The 15,035-nt window shown below is 37.4% G+C and overlaps 3 protein-coding genes across 5 annotated transcripts; 2 read left to right on the top strand and 1 right to left on the bottom strand.

Annotated features, from left to right (window-relative positions):
• Positions 1–852: 852 nt before the first annotated feature.
• LOC121997367 (GATA transcription factor 18-like) lies at positions 853–5,339 on the top strand. 2 transcript variants are annotated; one of them, XM_042551738.1, is made up of 9 exons: positions 853–1,296; positions 1,525–1,611; positions 1,689–1,828; positions 3,171–3,290; positions 3,408–3,513; positions 4,552–4,614; positions 4,719–4,810; positions 4,932–5,030; positions 5,110–5,339. In XM_042551738.1, exons 1-8 carry the CDS (start codon positions 1,033–1,035, stop codon positions 4,999–5,001), a joined length of 942 nt encoding a protein of 313 aa, XP_042407672.1. In that variant the 5' UTR covers positions 853–1,032; the 3' UTR covers positions 5,002–5,030; positions 5,110–5,339. The 2 variants fall into 2 exon arrangements, with proteins under 2 accessions (XP_042407672.1, XP_042407673.1); XM_042551739.1 differs by having other exon boundaries at positions 856–1,296; positions 1,692–1,828; positions 4,932–5,339.
• Positions 5,340–7,761: 2,422 nt separating this feature from the next.
• Positions 7,762–10,586, top strand: LOC121995135 (purple acid phosphatase-like). The gene is made up of 8 exons (XM_042548958.1): positions 7,762–7,993; positions 8,290–8,475; positions 8,536–8,647; positions 8,760–8,980; positions 9,047–9,185; positions 9,728–9,948; positions 10,044–10,165; positions 10,253–10,586. Exons 1-8 carry the CDS (start codon positions 7,763–7,765, stop codon positions 10,413–10,415), a joined length of 1,395 nt encoding a protein of 464 aa, XP_042404892.1. The 5' UTR covers position 7,762; the 3' UTR covers positions 10,416–10,586.
• A 568-nt stretch (positions 10,587–11,154) lies between these two features.
• LOC121997369 (glucan endo-1,3-beta-glucosidase 14-like) lies at positions 11,155–14,672 on the bottom strand. Of its 2 annotated transcripts, XR_006116262.1 has the most exons (4): positions 14,028–14,672; positions 12,387–13,426; positions 11,758–11,864; positions 11,155–11,599 (listed from the first exon to the last, which is right to left on the bottom strand). XR_006116262.1 is itself a non-coding variant. In XM_042551742.1 (3 exons), the coding sequence occupies exons 1-3, from the start codon at positions 14,080–14,082 to the stop codon at positions 11,516–11,518; spliced, it is 1,179 nt and encodes a 392-aa protein (XP_042407676.1). In that variant the 5' UTR covers positions 14,083–14,672; the 3' UTR covers positions 11,155–11,515. The 2 variants fall into 2 exon arrangements, 1 of the variants encoding a protein (XP_042407676.1); XM_042551742.1 differs by lacking the exon at positions 11,758–11,864.
• Between the last annotated feature and the right edge of the window lie 363 nt (positions 14,673–15,035).

Here is a 15,035-nt window from a genome sequence, read left to right on the forward strand (position 1 = left end):
AAAATATATTTATTTCTGTCTACAGCATAGAATAAAATTATTTTATTTTATTCAAAATTATTGCATTAAATATTATAATATTAAAAAAATTATTGAATTAAAATTGATCGAACTTAATCAAATAGTTTCAATTTGATTAAAATTATTTCAACACTTTTGTAGTAGATATGACAATAGCTATTACAGCACACTTAAAATAATTTGATAAAAATTTACTGGTATATATTATAATAGTTATCATCTTAAAATAACTGTTCCACGAAACCTGTACAATGTGAACAATTTGATCAAAATTATTGCAGTAGATATATTTACAACAATGCTAAAATTGAATGCTTTTATCATGAAAAATACGATAAAAGCACTATTTTCATTTTTTTTAAAAAAATAAATAAAAGATGTCCTTTTTTTTTCCCAAATTAGAGTAATTAACAAATAAATATATATATATATATATATTAGTTTTAAAGCATGCCAGAGTTCTTTTTCCTGATTTTTTTTCTATTTTAAATAAGATTCCTATACATATAATATTCTTTTGTGTTTTTATTTCTGCATCATATTATTAATTCTTATTAAATCAATTGTTTAATTAATTTCTAAAGTATACATTTAAATTCTTAAGAGTAATAAGTTTTTAATTTATATCTGCTTTTCATAAAACAAAACTGCATAAACTCATATAATTTTTTTTTAAAAAAATGTTTATTTACAATAAAAAAAGTTCAGAATATATCGAATTTAGTTATTGTAACCGTGAAAAATAAAAATTCATCACCATTCAAATCAGACGGTGGGAGTTCGTCCTGGACCGATCGCCTTGATCATCATCAACATCATCATCATCCGCATCAGAAGGCATCATCGTCATCGCTTCCCAATCACGCGCTTCCTGTGTCTCGCATCCATCAAGCCCCAAATCAGCGGCGGTGATCGCCGCCACTCCCTCACCATCGCCCGCTAACCGATTAGGGTTTCCGTCCACCGTCGTTTCCCGCCGGCCGCCGTCTCTCCCTCCGCCTTCACCCCTCGATGTCGTCGGACGCGAACCCCGACAACCTCGTGATGTACGGAAACGACGCCGACCCCGGCCCCGGCCCCGGCCCCGGCCAAGGAGCCATGGAGGACGCCGCGGGTGCGGAGAAGATGGAAGCGGCTCTTGCCGTTTCGTCCGATCAGGATCACCTCACGGATGCGATGGATGCTGCCGCGCCGCTCATGAGCGTGGCCTCAAACCAGCTCACGCTCTTGTTTCAGGGAGAGATTTACGTCTTCGACTCAGTCTCGCCCGAGAAGGTCTGTTCCTTATCTCCCATTTCTGTTCTTCCATGGTGTCTGTGTTCTAAAGCTGGCTCGAACGATAACTTATGTTGGTGCTAGAGAACAACGCTAATGCCGTAGTTTGTGCCGGTGAGCCGCTCCTTGTTACAGTGAATAGTAGGAATGCCGAACTCTTTTGTTGCCTTCTTCTCATGACAGTGCTTCAAGATTTCATATTAATTGTCTCTGATAGAAATGTTGCAGGTACAAGCCGTCCTGTTATTACTTGGGGGAAGTGAAGTACCTACTGGCACGGCTGGTGTGCAATTACCCACTCAGCAGGATGATAAGGTCTTCCCATATTGATTCACTCAGTATTCTTGATGCTAAGGGTTTTCTCTATCCACTGATATTAACCAATGCTTCAGCAGGCTTATGACTATATACTTCGTCGGACAGATATTCCTGCAAAAAGGATTGCTTCATTGATAAGGTTCCGTGAGAAGCGGAAAGAAAGGAATTTTGATAAGAAGATCCGGTATACTGTACGCAAAGAGGTTGCTCTCAGGTATTTGTTTTGTTTGTGATTTTAAGCGAGATCACTTTGGTATAAAATGTAATTGGTTGCAAATCCTGTACCATACCATTGTTTTGGCTCCTTTTGGCTTCTTTATTGTGGTCTTTTGTATGCTGATGTTAGAGGATCTACCACCGCCTACCAATGGCGGATTAAAATTTCAGTTGAATTGGAAATTAGTATGTTTGAATAGATTTTAATCAGCCCTAAATGGAGTGACATTTGGACCTAGGATTGATTAATTAGATCAGAAGAACCTTTCTCATTTTAACTTTGTTTTTCTTTTCCAGTTATTAGAATCTGTTCTAAACAGCTTGGAGTCTTGTTGTCAAGGATGAACTGATGGAACACTGATGTGCTAGGAATGTTCTGCTTTGGGAAGAAGTAAACTATTAGGAGAATGGCACCACACGTTAAATGAAATTTATGTTTTGCATTTTTCATGCATCGTATGACACAATGGAATTACATTATTGCTCTTTAACACTTCCGCAGAAGCCCGAAGGAAAAGTTAAAGTCAAGGAGAAGTAAATATATCTTGTTATGAAAAGGGTCATTTGTCTATATTATAGAACAACAATGGGTTATCTTCAATACCTATTTCTAAGAGTATCTCCATCTTACTTTTTCTCAATATTATGTTATGTTCTTCCTTACCACATCAACAGCCAGTTCAACCACAGATGTGTCAATCAGATTGGGATCTGATCAGTAACGAAGAATGAGTAACACCACAGTTGCATCCTTAAGAATTGAGCCTTAATTCTATTTGATTTTTTTTTTGAAAACATTACTGTGTCATAATTGTTATTTATTTTAATTGAAAGAGTTCTTATAGAGGGTTCATCCACCATGTATCAAGTATTAGGAATGCGTATATTTTATTAGACCATTTTTGTAGGAGTTTAAAAAGAAATGTAAACCCTGTATATGAAATATTTCCACATTAATAATGAAGCAAGTTTAGTCCCCAACAGTTAGTTCTCCCTTGTCTTCTTCCAAAAATATCAGGATTCTCATCTCTCAATGGATCTAGGAATTGTGCATCTCTCATCTACCAACATCCAAGATATCTCCTCCCATAGTATTCAATACTGTTTTTCTGGCCTTCATGTAGATTAATGTAGCGGCCATGGAAATATGTTTGGCCACTCTGTGATTTCGATTTTTTGTTGTTGATGATTGAACATATTGGCATAAGTGATTTGGAAAGATATTATTTTTTTGGGCATATATAGTGCTTTGATGGAGTGGTTTGTCAAGTATTCAGTACTACTTAAAGTATGATAATTGCAATAATTGAAGTTATTCTCCATGCAAAATGACCTGGCAGGATGCAGCGAAGAAAAGGTCAGTTTGCAGGCAAAGCTAATCCAACGGATGGAGCATCAGCTTCATCATTTGTTGACCCAGATCAAAGCTCAATTCATGAAGATCCTCCTAGAGAATCAAAGTAAGTTGCAGATGAATCTTTCTTTCTTTTCATAGTGATTTTAAAATTTCATTCTAAGTACTTCAAAAAAGTAGATAAATTTGCATTTCTATCATCTTGATTTCCTGGGCTGTTCAGATGCCAAAACTGTGGGATTAGTGAAAAGATGACTCCAGCCATGCGTCGTGGGCCGGCTGGACCAAGGTCGCTTTGCAATGCTTGTGGATTAATGTGGGCAAACAAGGTCTCATTGAACATTAATTTTCTCTATTTGTCAAAAAAAAAAGATTTAGTCTTCTTCAAAAATTACTAAAGGGAGAAAATGTGAACCACACAACTCCTTATCTAGAATGTGTGACTTTCCATTGATTCACTTAGTGAAGGATGCATGAGTTGCTACACTTCAATACTTATTCCTTTTAAAGACATTTTGATAAGGTCCTCTTATATCTGCACATTTTGAACCTTTTAGTAACAGGATCGTCTGAAATTATCCACTTGACTTCATCTTGATTCTTGTATCTCAGTCACATGTGGCTCAAATATATATATTTTTTATATGGCTACTGTTATCTTGCTACACAATATTGTTCATTGTGATCTAATTAATAAAATTGACTAAATCATGCTAACTTTCATCTATATGAATAGTATGGGATGAATAATATTACCATTAATGCCATGTTTGTTGCTAAACTGTAGTTCTGGCGGTTCTTTTTTGGATTTTCTGCCATTTCAAACTTGCATCATTTTCTGTAAGTGTTTGTTTTGATGTGACTCGTGCAAATGTCACCCATATGAGCATCGATCTTAACTCTATCTGTAATAGTACTTTCTAATTCTTATTAATTAATGTTAAGAATATTTAAGGACATTAATTCAAAAATATTAAAACTTTGTTACGTATCAATCTGACCCTACAGAGTTTGGACTTCTGACTTATAATATATCTTTTAATATTACATTCTGTCATAGTTGATTAGTATTCTGATATTGTTTATTTTACTATGTATCTTATGGCATATCAATGTTGTATTTGAATATCGATATGAAATTTAAGCTTTGTTGTCTCCCAAGTACCTATGTCAAGGATCAGATACTTTTGTGTTAAGTCCTCGATCCCCACTTGTTGAAATGCTGTTTTTTTTTTTCTTGAATACACTTTATAATTTCAACTGGTCCTCTATGAATTTATTACCTGGAAGATTTTTCCTTCTAATTCCCGAGGATACAACATATAAGGCCTTGTTTCAGATGCTAACCTTGATCTTATTCTCTGCAGGGGACTCTGAGAAGTCCACGAGCCAAAATAGGTACTGCAAGCACTGCCATTCCCACTGAGCTTGTAAGCCCTTATTTGAATTGAGTAGCTAAAAGATGTGAAGGTGGCCGATGCTACACTGTAAATTATGCTCTGTCCTTATCTCTTTTTTTTAAATTGTTTTTCAGGGTCAAACAATTGACTCAGAATTGGTTATTATCAACAATCAACATGCTGATGCATCTAATACTCATAGTTCTGCGATCTCCAATACTGAGATGTGAGTATAAAGTGTGTTGAAACAACTATAACTAAATGCTAATCACTAGTTACTTTTGCCTGTCCTTTTTATGGTCGAAGAGTATCAAATTTGATTGTGTTCCTACCAAATTATTATGCAGAATAGGAGATGGTGTAGAGTTAGATGCAGAGCAGGCAGACATGGTAGACGAGCTAAAGGCTGAATTATGATGATATAAATGTTATGTCCAAATAACAAAGTTGATCTCTGCACCTCTAGCTTTTAGATTTGTTATGAGCTTATAAATCAGTGACATAGGAAGCTGGTCATATACGCAGATGAACTAGTATGGATGAACATCCTGCTTCTTTCAGACCTCTTCTAAAGATTCGAGAGTTAACATCATTCGCATCAGGAGTTCTATTCATTCCAGCTGAGCCTTAATCTTTATAGTTGTAGTTCGACTAAAACTTAATTGAAAATTCTCTTGTATCCTCTTTTTGAGTAATATAATCATCATGTTTAATGTTAATCGAATAATTGTCAGATTTTAATGACTCTTGGTTTATAGGTTGTAGCAATCTCAGAATTGAAAATGTTTCATTCATTGTTTGATCAACGACAACTCGGAAGTTTTAGTTCTGGTTTTATTTGTCACTCGTTGTTTGGATTGAGATTTGTAATGAATAAAAGGAACGGTGACGACCCTTTGTATTATCCATATTATTTTTCTCCTCAAGGTAAGAGATATTTATTAGTATGACTAATAGTTTGCTTTATAATGGGAATTGCTGTTTTTTATTTATTTATAATGAAAAAGTGTTTTCAAGAACTTGATCTATCTACTTCTATTTCCAACAGCGTAGTCCAATATTTACGCTTGATACCGGTGTACATAATTTATCTATGGAATCGGTTAGAATTGAGTTTTGATTTCTGATTTAGCCTTATTCAATGTTAAAACTCCGATTGAAACTTATGATTTTTTTTTCCATGTAACATTTTCTGATTACGTTTTCTCTTCCAATAAATCATTTCCCATCTTTTATTCTGTTATTGAAGTCAAAAACCCCAATGGACAAACAACTCTCCAACAAAACTTATCAATCAAGTGGCAAAACCAATGACCAAGCACGTCCAAAATACTCCAGATGCTTTCCCCCCTTAAATAGGATTTTCCAATGATAATAACTACACATGTAGGTGAAGAGCTATTAAACCAAAATATATTCATTCATATAATTGGTTCGAATTGATTATCATCTAATGATCAAACTTTAATGTTCATAAGTTGGAGGTTTACACTGGTAATTTTCATGAAATCAAATCAATTACCCCCCAAAATTAATTGATATAAGTAACAATTAAAAAAAAAGTTGGAGGTTGTTTGCTGCAATAAGATGGAGGTTGTTGCCCAGGGGTAATGATGTAGTGACAAAACACCTTCTTAATTCAAACATATAAAGATGAAGTTTTAATTTTGACAAATTACTAAATGAATTTGTTTTAATAGACGATTAACATAAGAATGTTAGTTGATGGGATATCCGCTATGAGTACTTTTCTATTTATCCTGATGATCAATATAAACTTTCGTGGGTTCAAACCAATCACCCTAAGAATTAGTCGGCAAAAGCTAGATACCTGATGCTAACTAAAACAAAAGTTGGAGGTTGTTACTCCCACCGATGTAGCTAAGTTGGTATTCGAGTGAGGAGTTGTCACAATAAGTCTTGGGTTCAAATCGTAAGATTTACCTCGTGCTAGGCCCTCTCACCTAGGAGGTCACTCAACTGGCTGAATGAGCCATCGTGATTTACTCCCTTCCAATGTGGTTGGAGCTATCTTAGAGGGGTTTCAGGGCAGGGGTTAGCATATTTTTCACCACAATAAGTCGGAGGTTGTTGCTCTCGGATTATGGTGCAGTAGTAAGACACTAAATCAGTTTTTCAAGTATCCACAATTTGATTCCCAACTATGATATATTGTAGGATATTTTCCTCAAGTGAGATGACAAACTTAAGATATTAAGTTACTAGACCGCCCATTACGAATACTTTCAGATTTACTCTAATAGTAGATAAAAATTTTTCGTGAAGCTAAATCAGTAATTCCCATGCTTAACCGGTAAGAGCTAGATACCCGATGTTAACTTTAAAAAAATTAGAGATTGTCCAATGCGGTCAATGGCTGAATGAGCCATCGTGATTTACTCCCTTCCAATGTGGTTGGAGCTATCTTAGAGGGGTTTCAGGGCAGGGGTTAGCATATTTTTCACCACAATAAGTCGGAGGTTGTTGCTCTCGGATTATGGTGCAGTAGTAAGACACTAAATCAGTTTTTCAAGTATCCACAATTTGATTCCCAACTATGATATATTGTAGGATATTTTCCTCAAGTGAGATGACAAACTTAAGATATTAAGTTACTAGACCGCCCATTACGAATACTTTCAGATTTACTCTAATAGTAGATAAAAATTTTTCGTGAAGCTAAATCAGTAATTCCCATGCTTAACCGGTAAGAGCTAGATACCCGATGTTAACTTTAAAAAAATTAGAGATTGTCCAATGCGGTCAATGGTTTGATTTGATCGGTCAATGGTTAATGTTCATAATTTGGGTAGACAAGTCATGAGTGAGTTAGACAAACCTAGTTCGTTTTGATTTATTTTATTATTATTATTTTTTTTAATACAAGTCTGTTATATTCAACAAATCTGCCGTAATTGCTGCTGATGCCTTCCTCATACTCATCTTTTGTCTTCTTTTTCCAAGTCAACCCTGTGAACCTCTTCCCCAGACCCACGCCACGATTCTGTTAATAACCAGTCGTCTTCCTCCTCAGTCAACTGTGCATACATTCGAACTGCCTGATCGAATCGAGCACCTGCCTCGGATATTCCCCTCATTTCTCGCTCACTCTTCCCTTATTTATTAACACTCGTCCTCCAATCCAATTTGTCTCCCCCCATCGCCAAAAAAATCAGGCATGGGGCAGAAGAGGGGAAGAGGAGCTGCACACGTAATTACAGCTTTCCTCTCGCTGGTGGTGACGGCGGCGATGATGGCGGCCGGCCGCAGTGAAGCGGGGGCGACCAGTTCTTACGTGAGGACGCCAGGGAAATCCGAGGACATGCCGGCCGACGCCGATGTCTTCGCCGTGCCTCCGGGTTACAATGCTCCTCAGCAGGTGCGCTGCTTAATTTTAATGAAAGACATGGTAATAATTTTCAGCCGCCATTTAAAAAACGAAAGAGAAAAAAAAAATCAGACAGGAGATTGAATTTGATTGATTTGTTCTTGTTTTAACATCATTTTCTCCCTATAACTATGTTCATGACAATCTACAGATTGTTTGCTGTTCATAATGTGAAAAATATGATACTTTTTTGCATTCAGTTTCATTGAAACTTCCCTTGCCGTGAACTTGCACCACAAGTCCACAAGTCTAAATCTTCATCAGTTAGCTATCTTCTTTGTCTTTTTCTTTTTATTTTCGAAGGTGCACATCACCAGGGGAGTCTGAAGGGAGATGCAGTGATCATTTCATGGATCACAGTGGATGAGCCTGGATCGAGTGTGGTTCATTATGGCACTTCTCAACAAACCCTCAACTACACTGCCAAGGGCAAGTACACTACCTACAAGTACTACAACTATACATCAGGATACATCCACCACACTACTATCAGGAAACTGAAGGTAGTAAGTAATTCAATAAAAAATGTTTAAATTGGTACTAAGTTCTTCTTTACTCTGCAGTATGATACAAAATATTACTATGCTGTTGGAGTCGATCACACAGTGAGGACATTTTGGTTCACAACTCCTCCTGAAGTGGGTCCAGATGTACCCTATACCTTTGGCCTTATAGGTTATTGATCATTTTTTTTTTAATTTGCTTTGGTATCACAAGAGTATTGTGAATATGGCTGTTCAATGGTAATACATCTAGTTATATGCCTTAAAACTTAGTTGATGTGCAGGGGATCTAGGCCAGACTTTTGATTCAAACACCACACTCTCGCATTATGATTCGAATCCAAACGCGCAGACTGTGCTCTACTTGGGTGACTTGTCCTATGCCGATAACTTCCAGGATCAAGTCAAGTGGGATAGATGGGGTCAGTTCATCGAGCGAAATGCAGCCTACCAGCCCTGGATTTGGACTGCAGGGAATCACGAGATAGAATTTCTTCCTAAATGGGTATAATCAATTGTTTTTTTTTTTTTTGAGATTTAGAGAATTATAAGGAATGATGTTGATTTGTAGGGTGAAATCGAACCTTTCAAGTCATACTCCCACAGGTTTCATGTACCCTACAAGGCCTCTAATAGCACAGCTCCATTTTGGTACTCCATTAAGAGAGCCTCTGCCTACATTATTGTCTTGGCTTCTTATTCAGCATACGGTATGATTTTTCTTTGTAATATATGACAATTTATGTCCAATAATTATAATATCTCAGTTATCAATAAATGACTTTCACCCTCCGCTATGATTGGAACTTGGCCGGGGTCGTCAACCTTATGGAGGTCAACTTCTTGACTCTAGGGCCCTATGGAGGTCAACTTCTGCAAGTCACTCATCCCTTTCTTAGACCTAGACTATTCCCTAGGGAGAAAAGAATCTAGCAAATAGGGATAATTTTCTAGTTTTATCCTTGAATTTCCATAACAAAAAGATTATGCATCTTACTAGGAAAGCAAACATATCAATCAATTTACCTATAACAACAACAACAACAACAACAACAAACTACTTCCTACCACAGCAAAGACAAAGAAGACTACCAAGCCAACATTTTTATCTACCATGTATTCAAGCGATTCTAAATAGAATGATAAAACATTATAATAGAGCAAAATGAAACATGGCAAATAGTTTATATTTGATAATCTTCGATAATTATTTATTATGGTTAACATACTATTGCACTCTCTGCCCTGATAGGAAAATACACTCCTCAGTATCAGTGGCTTTCAGATGAGCTAAAGAAGGTGAACAAGAGTGAGACGCCTTGGCTGATAGTGCTGATGCATGCACCATTTTACAACAGCTACAACTACCACTACATGGAAGGAGAGAGCATGAGAGTCATGTTTGAGCAATGGTTTGTGGAAAGCAAAGTTGACCTTGTCTTTGCTGGCCATGTCCATGCCTATGAGAGAAGCGTAAGACTCTCATTCATTAGTTTTTGGCCTTTCAAAAATTTTTAAAACAAAAACTTACCAGTATTTAAGAATATTAAGTGTCGAGTCTGTTGCAGTTTAGCGTATCGAACATAGCATACAACATCACAAATGGAGAGTGCTCACCCATTGCAGACCAATCAGCTCCTGTTTACATCACCGTGGGTGATGGAGGAAATATTGAAGGCCTTGCCAACAAGTAAGAGAATAATAACTACATGCATTTAGTGACTAAATGATCAAGAAACTCTTATGTATTATTATTATTATTATTTTCTATGTGCAGCATGACAGAGCCACAGCCAAGCTACTCTGCTTTCAGAGAAGCCAGTTTTGGGCATGCCATCTTGGAGATCAAGAACCGAACCCATGCCTACTACACTTGGCACAGGAACCAGGACGGCAATGCAGTGGCCGCTGACTCAACATGGTTTTACAGCAGAACCTAACATTAAAAAGATGGCAAGGATCGGGAGCTATGAACCAATATGCTGGTGTTTTCTTCAAAAATAAATAAATAAATATGATGGTGTTTCATTGGCCATTTGTTTGTTTTTTTTTTTTTTTACATTTTTATTCTGTTTTGTGATTTCTTCCCTATCAGCTGGGTGCATTTTGTGGTTGTCTTTTGCTATCATATCCTAGTTGTTTGTCTTATAATTTGGTTGATCGTATGTTCAGTTGATTACATAAATTACACTCATTCAAATAGGTACTAGAACTAGTAGTCATCCTATTATCATGGGCATAATGTTATAAAAGGATACCAACTCAAATATTCTAAACATGTTCATACGATGCCTTAAAATGTTAGAAGGGAGAACAAGATGCAACACAACAAGAAAGTGAACGAGAAAGAAGAGACCCACCAATTAATTTAGGTTGATAACTTATTGCATAATATCACAAATTCATGTGCATGAATGAACAAAACAAAAGACGATCCAAACTCCATATAACGTTTGAGTTTCTCTGAGTCTAAAGATTGAAATGTTGCTAACTTTTTTGCAAATTTTTCAGAGATTTACTTCATTACACCAAAGACATACATCCATATCATCTAAAACACAAACTGAACTTTACAGTGGAGGGACCTCGAGATTTTGAACAGTTTGGAGAACTCAGTAACTTTTTTTAAAAAAAAAAAATGCAGCAATAAATGTGATGAAAACAAACAAGATCCAGCCATACACAATAACTTATTTAATTATTGTTTACGATCAAAACTTAAGCAGATAGTTATGACATAGGCCCCGATCAACAAGGGGCCTCAGTATGAATTTGTTCATGAAATTAAAACAGGAATATAACTCTCAGCTTCCATATCTCTAGCAATTTTTTCCTATTGATATTTACTAGACATCACTGATATAATTTCTGAGATCATGTGGGGAGAAGCATTGCACTATCAACAATATCAGAATTGAATCACTTGTACCGGCATTGTACTTGTCAACAGAAAATGTAGATACTACAACAAAGAGCAGGTACAAGGATCCAACCGAAAATTGCATGGTCCATTGCTTGAAGCAGTACTTGTATTGTCAAACTAAATGGTCAAAGACAGAATGACTGTCATAAAGCATGTGAGAACAATGTTGTATGTTGCTAATGAACCTTGCACATGGATATCCTGCAACAATTGCAAAGCAAAGGAAGAAAATTAGCAAGTCCAAGTAATGAAACCAGAGTTCTTGATAATGCAAATAAATATTAGTAATTCACATGTCTCAATAGTGACACTTCGAACCTCTAAATTAAGATTCACAAATATGTAATGAAATTCTCAACCTCTACATTATGCCTCAAGGCCTAGTGATTGAAAATGGTGACAAAGTTGATCAACTGTGTTGTCTCAGTTGCTGCTCCAAGTAATTTTCCTCAACAATCAACTGGAACTGTGACATTTAAGTCTTCCACATGTTAAAGATTATTGTCAAATAGAGCACTATAAATACAATAACATGTGAATTTCCATATTGTTTGGGTAGAGTATGAATGATGGATTAAAGATCCAAGAGAACAACACTAATTGTTTGTCACAGTGTTGACATTGTTCTAACGTAGATGTGGCTATTTAGATAATGCGCCAGAACTTTCAGATTCCAGACTGGCTCACCTCATCTTGGTAATCTAAAGACACTATCAGGCGTACCACTTTTTTTGGTTGGTATAGTAAGTTCCTAGTCAAATGGTAAATTATATCCTCTAAAGTTATAACTTGATTCATCAATTATGCTTGAAGTATTATTGAAGTGTCTGATTATAGATTGCATTGGTTTTGTTTTAACATATCTTCAGCATTGCAACTTCTTCAGTGTTTAGCAAGGCATTCGGGATTCTCAGTTCCCAGAGACAATCTTGTTATAATTTTCTTTTAAAAAATATAAATAATTTATGAAACATTGAACACATGCTACCTTCAAAGTTAAGTGAGATGGAGATGCAGATGAAGACTTCAGTCCAGAATAGCCAATATCATACGCTATGCTCCCATTTGGCTCGAATAGCCCATAGTGTTTCTCAGAATTCGCTCCAGTCTTCGAATCCTCATTGAACAAGGCAAAAATATATGCTTTAACCACGATTTTTGGCCTAAGTGGTGTCCCTTTCTTCTTGAAAAGGCGCTTACGAAGATTAAAATTGTAAGTCCTTGCATTCTGGAGGTTAGCTCCTGTTTCATTGTCAGTACTTGCAGAAGCCCATCCGGTCTCTGATATCCTGACTTCCATCTTGTCATATCCAGCAGCTTCCAGAGCAGCATAAGCTGCATCTATTTGAGCATCAAGCATGTTGTCATAGTGTAGATCAGTCTTTGGATCATGCACTCCATTATTGGACAGGAAAAGAGCATAATTGATATCGATATTCTGAGGGTCATATGTGTAAGCCAAGAATGGATATGCGTTAAGATAAAATGGACTACCAATCTGGGAAAAGAATTCCAGGATGGGCTTCATGTAAACAAGGACATCATCTTTAAAAATGCACGATGAGGGAGGAAAGGAATTAGCAAAAACAGCCTGTGAATGTGGTGTTGACAACTCAATACTGTCTGCTAATTGTAGACTCTTGAGAGCATTATAAACATTCTTTATGGCACCAACAAGAGCTTGAGCAAGTTCCTGATCAGTACTTCCCAACACTTCATTCCCCACTACAATCCCTCGGATACGGGTATCAGGCAAAAATGATTGCACATTAACCTTGATCCAGCTAACAGCATGTTCTTCATTGACACTCATTTCTCTCAGATACCCATTATTAATTGCTACAGTCAAATCAAGCCCAGACCCTTTGAATGCATTGAGCACACTGGGATCTGCATCATAGATTCTCACATTCTTTATCTTTGCTGCTTTAAGAAGTGTGACCACTCTTTCGGGTGATGGTAAATTGTCTGCAATCCTGCCATAGTTTATCCCGTAGGTTCCAGTAAATGCCAGAACCTTAGCTGAACCTTTATAACAACAGAGACAAACAACTTTTTACTAAGACAAGTTTGCGCTTATGTTTAGAGAAAAATGACATGAGTAGCAAACCATCTAGTACTAAAAAATATAAGTTAGTTTATATGCTACTTTCATCCAAAGAATCAAAGTCAAGAACTGCTAGCACAATATGAATTGTAAGATTTGACTGCTGAATTAACAATATCAATCACCATATCCTAATTAGAGTTCAATACTTCTTGAGTTGAATGCCAACTATTCCTTACTATTTGTCTGATGCAAAGTTAGGATCCACGTTCCCATGAATAAAAACTCATCAAAGGAAGAAGGAGAAGAAGTGATAAGAAGAGTCTTTCTGCTCATCTCAATAAAAAAAATGAGAATCTAACAGAAAGAAGAGGGAAAACGAATCATAATCGAGGCCGTGTAAAGTTACATTGAAGCAGCAAGAAAACGAATCATAATTGAGGCTGTGTCAAGGAACATTGAAGCAGCAAGAAACTAGTGTCATCTCAAGGCGAACTGGCGCCGCCCCTAAAAGTCGAAATCAAGTGACGAAATTGAGATAATTTGCAAGCAAATGAGAAAGTTGAAGGAGAAGAAACCAACCACAAAGAAGAGATACGCACAGGACGCAGCAGAAGAAGAGCATCGGAATCCTCATCGCTTCTTTATTCACAACAAAACGCAGGAAGGGGGCGACAACGCCGGCGAAAACTCCAAGCGCGGAGGTAGAGGCCGATAGTACCCTAAGCAGCGACAGGAGTCAAAATAATAAAAGCTAGGTTCTTGCCTCATCCGGAGGCATGCCATAGACCAGATTCCCGTACTCCTCAGCCAAATCGCGGTCGCTGCCACCAGAAAAACCACCGGAGCACCACGAATCGAAACAATAGTTAAAAAGAGAGAAAGAGGGAGAGATCGGACGCGTTCGAATAAGCAAATCGAACTTCAGATCCACCGCGACGTCTTAACTTCTTGGTTTCTTGGGTTGGGTCATGCAGTGGCGGCCGTTACTTCGTAGACAAGTAGCAGGCGGCGGAGGCGTCGTGGATTGAAGGCGGCGAGTGAGAGAGCGATGGTGGAGAAATAGGCAGAGGAGGAGGAGGAGAGGAAAGGAGGGAGGAGGAAACGACCGCGTACCCACCACCTCCCTCTCAAAGTTCCACCTCACACATCGCCGCTTTCGCGATCATCCGGTCCGCGTCGTGACTCACCACCAGCACCAGTCGAAACCGATTGGAGGATCGTGAATCCATAGCGGCACCAGCAAGCTTCACTTTATACATTATTCACCCTGGACATTGAAGAATATCAAAACTCCTCCCCAGAAATTTGAAATCTCTGTCATTCCGAGTCCTACCGGGCACCGGCTACCGCCTACCGTAGGAGAACATATTTCACTCAACCCCAATTTTTTTCAAAAAAATCACTTCACCTGCTGCAGTGCAGTCCAGCAGTCGCAACTTCATTTATACAAATTCACCCGATAATTTAAAGAATATCAATTCCACCCCTGAGATTTTGAAATCGGTTCCCTTTTACCGCTGAGGAAACATATTTCAAATATCACCAATTTTTATCCCCCCCCCCCCCCCCCCAAAAAAAAATCAGCAT

The sequence above is a fragment of the Zingiber officinale genome, chromosome 6A (assembly GCF_018446385.1).
Source record: "Zingiber officinale cultivar Zhangliang chromosome 6A, Zo_v1.1, whole genome shotgun sequence".
Classification (NCBI taxonomy): Eukaryota; Viridiplantae; Streptophyta; class Magnoliopsida; order Zingiberales; family Zingiberaceae; genus Zingiber; species Zingiber officinale.

Coding starts and splice junctions, on each gene's coding strand:
- LOC121995135 (XM_042548958.1), top strand. CDS start 7,763: ATGGGGCAGAAGAGGGGAAGAGGAGCTGCACACGTAATTACAGCTTTC. Junction 8,648..8,759: donor CTATACCTTTGGCCTTATAG/GTTATTGATCAT, acceptor GTTGATGTGCAG/GGGATCTAGGCCAGACTTTT. Junction 10,166..10,252: donor ATTGAAGGCCTTGCCAACAA/GTAAGAGAATAA, acceptor TTCTATGTGCAG/CATGACAGAGCCACAGCCAA.
- LOC121997367 (XM_042551738.1), top strand. CDS start 1,033: ATGTCGTCGGACGCGAACCCCGACAACCTCGTGATGTACGGAAACGAC. Junction 1,297..1,524: donor ACTCAGTCTCGCCCGAGAAG/GTCTGTTCCTTA, acceptor GAAATGTTGCAG/GTACAAGCCGTCCTGTTATT. Junction 3,291..3,407: donor GATCCTCCTAGAGAATCAAA/GTAAGTTGCAGA, acceptor TGGGCTGTTCAG/ATGCCAAAACTGTGGGATTA.
- LOC121997369 (XM_042551742.1), bottom strand. CDS start 14,082: ATGAGGATTCCGATGCTCTTCTTCTGCTGCGTCCTGTGCGTATCTCTT. Junction 13,427..14,027: donor GTGCGTATCTCTTCTTTGTG/GTTGGTTTCTTC, acceptor GTTGTTATAAAG/GTTCAGCTAAGGTTCTGGCA. Junction 11,600..12,386: donor CATCTCACTTAACTTTGAAG/GTAGCATGTGTT, acceptor CAATTGTTGCAG/GATATCCATGTGCAAGGTTC.